We start from the raw sequence: 8,091 nt of genomic DNA, 5'->3' as shown, positions 1-8,091 counted from the left end.
AATCGCTATTAACAACACACACGCACGCACACATATACAAACTCGATATTGCAATTAAACATGTGCATGAGAAGGATGAAATTATTGTATCAATTGATAAATCTTGCATTCTATAATATTTTATAATTAGAATATCGATTCTAATAAGTAGATGCATATGCATGTATCTGACATATTTGTATATCACTTTTTAAAAGAGAATTTAAAATATCAATTTAAAATACATCAATACTCCGAAAGTAAAAGTTGAAAAATAGAAATTGGAAGATCACGATATATAACAATCGATCACGTGATGATATTTTTACAGATTTGACTATATACAATAGACTTTTCGCAATAGCATGTTTCAAAAAACAAGAATCGCTACGTCACTTCGCGATTGTTCACGGCAAACATGAACATTAGTGTACTGTATTTACAATACGATATTGTAAAAAGTCTCTAATAAACCAACAAAAATTCAGGCATCATATAAATTTGCAAAGAGTCATCTAGTCATTAAAATATTAAAATAATTTCCCATAACATTTGTTTGAGTTTATTAGTTTTAATGTTCAACGCGACTTTTCGTATTTGACGATGCTCAATACTTGTTTTTCGAGATCTTTCGCATCTCGCTACATATTTTTGTACCCTAAAAAAAGTATTTAACTAACAATAAACCTATCAATCTTCACCGTTCGTGTCGACCAGCGCCGGATCGATATCCTGCGGGATCTCATTTCTCGATTTTTTCACCCTATATTCGACATAACAGAAGGCTGCCGTACCAAAGAATATAGTTACGAGTAGTACCGCGAGTTGTATGTGCAGTCCGGCTGTAGTACTGTATGAAAAGCTGATGGCTGCCGCAACTGACTGACAAAATTTAAAAAGAGCGAAGGCCGGCGCGCTCTCCTTGATGAACAGGACACCCAGCAGCGAATAGAGCTGCGTGTTGAAGCAGGCATCGCCGAAGCCGAGGGCGAGACTGCCCGCCATCGCGAGTATCGGCGAAGGTGTGATGAAGCCCACATTGTCCGTGTCCATGAATGACGCGTCGTTCGGCAGATTCAGGAAGATGCTGATGAAAGCGAAGAGATGCACGAATAAACCAGTGAGCACCACCGGCCAGCCGCCGCTGTTACGGAATATCTTGGACGCGAAAATGCCGAAAATGGCACCACCTACGACTTCGCCGAGTCCGATGAAGATACCGGACAATCCTACGAGGCTTTTACGATCCTCGCCCATGGCTTTGGTGAAGCCGACGCTGCTCGAGTAAACGCCGGAATAGAAGGTGAGCTCGAGGCCCGTGTAGATGAACGTGAACGACAGCAGCAGCATGTTTGGCGTGAGGAAGAGCTTGATCGCGTCTACGAAGGCGCTCCACGCGGCCTCCAGAGGTTTCCTGCGCATCGGTTCCGGCAACCGCAGCTCCTTGTCGGCACTGGACACCCCCTCGGCTTCGCCCAGCGATAGTCTCTGCGGTGATCTGTTCAAAGTCGCCAGCACTATGGTGCCGATCACCGAAAGGCCGGTCAGCACGCCGAAAACGATTGTCCGTTGCTCACGATCAATGGTGGGGTTCTTGAACATGAAGTAGACGAACAGATTGCCGGCGAACTGCGACGTTTGAAAGATCGCCCAGAAGATACCGGCGTTCCGAGACATGGTATCACGGTCGCTATTCTCCGTAAGATATTGTCCATGTCCGGTCCAGATGAGGGCGGCGCCTACTCCGAGAACGGCTGATACACCATACAGAAATCCCTCGTGCGGCCAGAAAAACGAGGCGATGAACAGGACGTAGCAACAGGAACCGGTGAGTATGGCTGCTCGCGGACCCGTAATCGAGATGTAAGACGGTGCCAACCAGTTACAGGTCGCGAACACGCCGTAGATGATGGCTAGGCTGATGTAAGCGTCCGCATTGAAGCTGGTATCCTCCCAATGGATGCTGGTCAGAACAGTTTTCTATACAGACAAAAAAGGTCAGACGTGTATACTTTCTTTATATTCGCGGCCGTGTGTAGCGACATTGTATAGACATAGACTATTGTAGACTTGCTTTCTTGTACCGATGACAATCGATCGATTTAGAAATGTCAAATGGTAATCGCGATATGTCACGAAAAGAGAAACTATCTTTTGTGTCTTATGTACAAGATATTCCTAGAAGATTTGCTCTTCTCTGAAAATATATACTCCATCAATTATTAATTTTGAAGTTACGCTCTTTTCTGTAAACATTTATATATCTCTTTTATATTCTCTTATTTTTAATCTCAATATTTTATAAAAAATATTTATAAAAAATATTTTCTATAAAAATGAACAATTAAAGATCTCTCTTAATTATGGATTTTATTAAAATAAATTTGAATATTATGCAGTTACTTTAAAGTAGAAAAATTATTAAGAAATGGCAAGAAAAATATATTCTGAATGATAAACATTTTTATAGATAACTATCTCGTATAATGTAAGAAATGGAAAGTGATCAAATAAGAAACATATAAGAATTTGAAAAATGCCATAAAAAAATAATAAAATTGGCATTGAATTTCATTCTGGTTCCGGTATTTCTCTTCTTTTAAGTCTGAAACTGGTTTTTACATACTAAAACAGGACTACATTTTTATCTCAACCAAGGATAATCTCAGAGTATCAATGCTTTAGAAATGTGAACATTATATTCCTTTGCAATGCCGTTAGCATATTCTTAAAAAGATAATGATACAGAATGTTTCAAAAAAAATTTATCAAAAATAGAAATGTTTCAGGCAAGATTTAGAAATGTTATATAAATATAATGATTTCACACAATGAGAAAAACACAGATATATTAAAAATTAAATAAAAAATTAAGTAAATCAGAATTATCCATGTAATATAACTATAAAGTAGGATACATTGTTATAATGAAAAATTTAAGGATCTAACTATATTAATTATTTGATCAACATTTAAAAAGTTCGTATAATATATTTGTATTTTTTTATTCACGACTTATTATTACTGTCGTAATAAAATCAAATTGAATGCCATGCATTAAAAGTGTAATAATTTTAATTGCACTTTCATATACAGGAAAGTAGTAGTTTATTCTCACTTCTGAACTATTATTTTACGGTAAACAACATAATCAAATCTCGTTGGCGTTAAAAATTATTAGTAATCAATAGTCATATCAGTATAGGTAACGTAACATTTATCGCATTAGCGATAACTATTAAAAAAATATTATATAGGTCAGAAATACAAGTAAACTTGATCTCAAAGAAAAATAAAAGAAAGATATCTTTATTTTCTTTTGTAATTTTGTTGTGTTGTTATAGATATTCTTTTTGTAACACGTTTCTAATAACGCAATATGATGAATACATTAATGTGATATCAGAGATACAAGATACAAATCAATGTTTAACAATGTTTAGATTTTTAATTATTTTCAAATTAAAATCTGTTCGTTAAATATTTGCATCCTTATCCTATACAACCTGATTATTTGTAACCAATTAATTATATTTATTCGCGTAAAATGCAATGTTCTATGTCAAGATAGTGACGTAAGCGATAAATAAGTGGGATTTTCGGTAAGATAACGATATATTTTATTAGCGAATATCTTCGAAACCTCGTTTTACGATTCTTTAAGAATCGGGTGCAAAGTATACATTAAGATAGGGATAAAATCGTTCGATAAAATCTGTTGTGGTATTGTGGAAGATTACAGATATATAAATGTTTACATTGCTCTCACATTATTAACTTTGCGAACTCGTGCTATAACTTCGTGAATAGGAAAAAATTTATACATAAAAAAAATGTGAAAATTCTGAAACATTTTACATTTAATAATTATGTACTTGCATTATATATATATAATAATTTTTATAAAATATTTTCCGCAGAATCTTCTTTAAAAGCAAAATTTGATTTAGTTAAATAATATGCGATTGTGCGATTGCACGAAAATCCGAGATTATAACATGCAATTCTATATATTTATTACTTTTATTATCTCTTATCTTTTATCTCTCTTCCGGTAATGATGTATCTTGCATATTAAACGACATTGCAAGAGCTTTATAATTTGCTTCTACTATTTTAATTTAAAAACTTATAATTATTAAAAGGGGCGTTTGTTTACACAAAATAACATATACATATATTTATCAGTTAGTTAAAAATAGTCACAAATTAGTCATAAATTATATATAAAAGTACTCGTCGAACGTATTATGTAGATAACTGACATTACGATCCCTTCCCCTTTTTCTTTCATGTCGTCCTATCGGGCCTAAAAGTGAAAGGGAGACTATGTTGCGCTTGAATAGTTGCATCAGCCGAGAAAGGCGTACTGTTTTATATATTTTTTTTTTTTTTTAAGTGCGTGGAAGAAATGGCTCGAGGATTCTTCTGGTGTGCATTATCTCGATCTTTGCACAAAATCCGGATAATTCTTTGTAAACTTAAAGTCATGATCTTCGGTTAGTTGCACGTGGCGAAGGACACGTGAAACGTAAATTTGGAGAACCGGTTACGTCGGTTCGGACAGGTTTTGGCGAATGCAATTATGGAGCACATCTAGTATGTAATTCATTTCACATTGATAAACGCTCACAAACTTTCTCCTTCGCCACCTTCGAGAAATCAGCAGTTCTATTTTTAAAAATTCGATAATTAAATAAGACGCCGATTCATTCGGATTTTTCTCGTTTTAAAAAAAAAATTCTAACGATTAAAAATGTAAAAAATATATAGCGATCCGAAGGTACGAAACCTCTCACTTTTCATTTTTCTCGTCTCTTTCTTTCTAATTTAACACTTGGCATAAATTACGATTAGAATATTGATGTCATCGAATAACGAACGATTGCCAATTTCCATTTGATAATGACCCGATTATGATCCGGCAGAACGCAATCGTAATTAACATCGAATTAGCCCACCAGATTAATTTGATGCATACCAGATTAATTTGATGCATACCAGAGATAATGAGGCGAAGGACAATCCGTAATTGTAAATTCTTTTAAATGCAATTTAATTATTATGCAAAGTTCTCTTCTAAATGCAACATGTAACGACAAGCTGCAACTTCTGATATCTACATTGTAAAAGATAATATCGATATAATAATAGTAAAAGTAATAGTAAAATCACAATCAAAAATCTTCGATATCTTTCTAGGAGAGAGAATTAATATCTTAAATCTTGAAAAAGTTGACGTAACTGATATGCGATGTGGTAAGCTTTTCACGATTAAACATACAAAGCAAGTCAATCAATGCGATAAAACTGTCACGCAAAAAATATATATCGTAAAGAATCGTTTAGAGAAACGCTTTATTATTTGTAATTTACATAAATGGTTATAATTTTAAATTAATTATTTCAAATAGATTAATGGGTTTGAACATGATTGATTAAAAAAATTTAATATCCGAACATTATAGATTTTAAAACAGAGATGCAAAAGTTTTTTAAGCTATGTTAAGCTCAATTAATAAAAAAAACTCTCTACAAAACGAGTATTTCAAAGATTTAGTGAGATTGCGCAATATTTTCATTTCGAAGAGGAGAAACTCGAAGATTTTACAATTTAATTACTTTGGACGTCTTCGTGAATAATTAACTCTCTTATTATGCAAAATTGTTCATTCGTTTTTCTTCTCACAGTTATACGATAACATGAGATTCCCCTTTATTTATATATTGCTCTTTAAAAAAATTTAAAGGCAGAAATAATACAAAAATATCATCGTTGAACTCGATGTGTCACTGTAGAAAATATCTGACTAATCTGCGACTTTCGCGAGCTAATCAGACGTAATGTCATTATAAAGTGGTCGGTGAACAAAGATCATTGTACGCCGCGACGATCAATTATTCGCGTTATTAAAAAATCGCTCGTAAATATTGCATATCCAAAGATATTTATGAAATGCAGAGATAATGTGCAGCTGGTAATGACTAACAGATATAGCGGTTTGCCGGAACACAATACTTGTGCATTTGTAGATTACAATATCCCCGGAATACAAATTATGTAAGTTTCTTTCCAGACAGATGAAGTATGAAGTTTGAAAGATTATTCCTAAAAATATTGCGCAATACTCTGAAAACATAACAATCTCCGACCTCGGATAACAAGATAACGAATTACGAAGTTTTAGAATAGAGAAAAACAAGACGAAATTCTATAGTAAGATTCAATCCATTTACTAAATATGAGAAAAAGGTGTACGATATAGGAAACAATCATTTTTCTCTTTATTTGATATCAAAATACCGCGAGAAAAATGTCATTAATAAAAGATTGATCTCGAGGCTCTTTTTTAGGGTCAACGACCTGACCCAAACATTGCTTAATCTTTGGGGAAAAAAGGAGATTCTATAACAGGTTGTAGCGTATTTAATATACATATTTCGTAAATTATACGTTTTGCAATCTGCCGAAAGTAGTCGATCAAATAACATCGTGTAATTTAGAGGCGTTTCAGTCCGGTGTTCGTGACTACTTAGTAGTTTGCCTTTTGTAGTACTTTCTAAACCGCGACTAATAACGCGCATAATGTCCCCGATTTATACATATTTATAATATTTTACAAACAATATATACAAATGCTTCGTCGCGTTATAATGCAGACAATTGCGAAGTCAAATACTTAATCGAGATATTGATTTCAAGAAAATTAATTTCTCTTTTATTTGTTTAGTCTTAATTAAATTATTTATAAGTATAGTCGCACGTTTCCAACTTGTTTTCGTCCTCAAATTAAAGTGGCTGAATATAAGAGTGCGCAAATAATTCAGACAAATTGCTCGCACTTGAATACCTAAACGTAATTGAAATTTCGCTCGTCGTAACGTTCACAGACAAAATCACGATGCTGATCACCGAATATTATCCAATCGTGCCATTAATCCTATATAGTGCTGGCATATTGCAGAGAGAATTGAAGATTGTGTTATAAATCACAAATGTTTCCTCCCCCAACATTATTCCAGATTATAAAAATAAAAATATTTTATTAAAACTAGGCGTGTGTGTTTATTATGCATTTATTATTTTATTGTTTTTTTTTCTTCTCATTTTAAATTATATATTATTTTTTATTGTTTTTTTTCTTTTATTATTTTTAAAAAATAATTATCTGAAATTAATACGAATTGTGATAATTCCGGACTATATAACGTAATGAAGATATAATGAATACATTTGATAATATATAATAAATGCACAGACACACACATACAAATTATCAGTCACTTTTAAAAAAACTTCTTATAATATGAAATTATTTACTTTTAATATTTTATTTCTCGATTGCTATTATTTTATTTTGATAGTTTGTTGAGTTTTTAATGATATTCAAAGCTGACCGTGAATATAAATGCGTCAAATGCAAAAAAAAATGCAAATGCAAAATTAAAAATAGACGAACTAAAAATTACTGGTGAAGCATTTCGTTATGCCAGTTATATATAATCTTGTGTAAAAAAAAACAACTATTTTACTTCTTAAAGAATATTATTTAAAAATGTCGAAAATTTTTTTATTTTATAAAAATATATTTATTATTATTTATAGTTTTTTTCGAAAGCGCACACACTGGAATGTCGCGCTGGAACCTTCAAGCTTGCGATCTGCGCATAGGGAAACGCGGAAGTGCAACGCCAGTAATAATAATAATAATAATAACGAACACACGCACCACTATCGACGCTCACCTCTATATTGCCCATCGTTTGAAACGCCGTGAAGACCAGCATAAATCCAAGACTTAGGAGCATCACGTTGAAAAATGGCCGGTCCATGATTGCGGGAGGATTTCGCGTACCTGTCGCAAAATCAAAGTAATCGCCTCGTATCGATTCGCGTTTCGCGCGCGGTTTCGGATTCCAAGTTCCTCGCAGACGACTGCTGTCGTTTGACAGATGATCACCGCGCGGATGGTAGAAGTGAAAACACGCGAGCCAGCGAACGACAGCGCTGTATAAAATCTCTGGCGAGCTGTGAAGTTGGCGATGGATCGTGCGATCTATCGAGGTATCGACGTCGTTGCGTCACCCGCGCGCATCGATCGCTCGATCTTC

The 8,091-nt window shown here is 33.8% G+C and overlaps 1 protein-coding gene across 1 annotated transcript; it reads right to left on the bottom strand.

Annotated features, from left to right (window-relative positions):
* Positions 1-669: 669 nt before the first annotated feature.
* Positions 670-7,974, bottom strand: LOC145934575 (UNC93-like protein MFSD11). Its single transcript, XM_083035147.1, has 2 exons — positions 7,726-7,974; positions 670-1,959 (listed from the first exon to the last, which is right to left on the bottom strand). The coding sequence occupies exons 1-2, from the start codon at positions 7,810-7,812 to the stop codon at positions 670-672; spliced, it is 1,377 nt and encodes a 458-aa protein (XP_082891273.1). The 5' UTR covers positions 7,813-7,974.
* Positions 7,975-8,091: the final 117 nt, after the last annotated feature.

This window comes from Prenolepis imparis, unplaced genomic scaffold (assembly GCF_030444845.1).
Source record: "Prenolepis imparis isolate NDT839.2.m4 unplaced genomic scaffold, iyPreImpa1.0 SCAF_3, whole genome shotgun sequence".
NCBI lineage: Eukaryota > Metazoa > Arthropoda > Insecta > Hymenoptera > Formicidae > Prenolepis > Prenolepis imparis.
Note: the sequence above shows the minus strand (reverse complement) of the source record. Positions and strands in the feature narration are given on the sequence as shown.

Coding starts and splice junctions, on each gene's coding strand:
- LOC145934575 (XM_083035147.1), bottom strand. CDS start 7,812: ATGGACCGGCCATTTTTCAACGTGATGCTCCTAAGTCTTGGATTTATG. Junction 1,960..7,725: donor AAACGATGGGCAATATAGAG/GTGAGCGTCGAT, acceptor TTGTCTGTATAG/AAAACTGTTCTGACCAGCAT.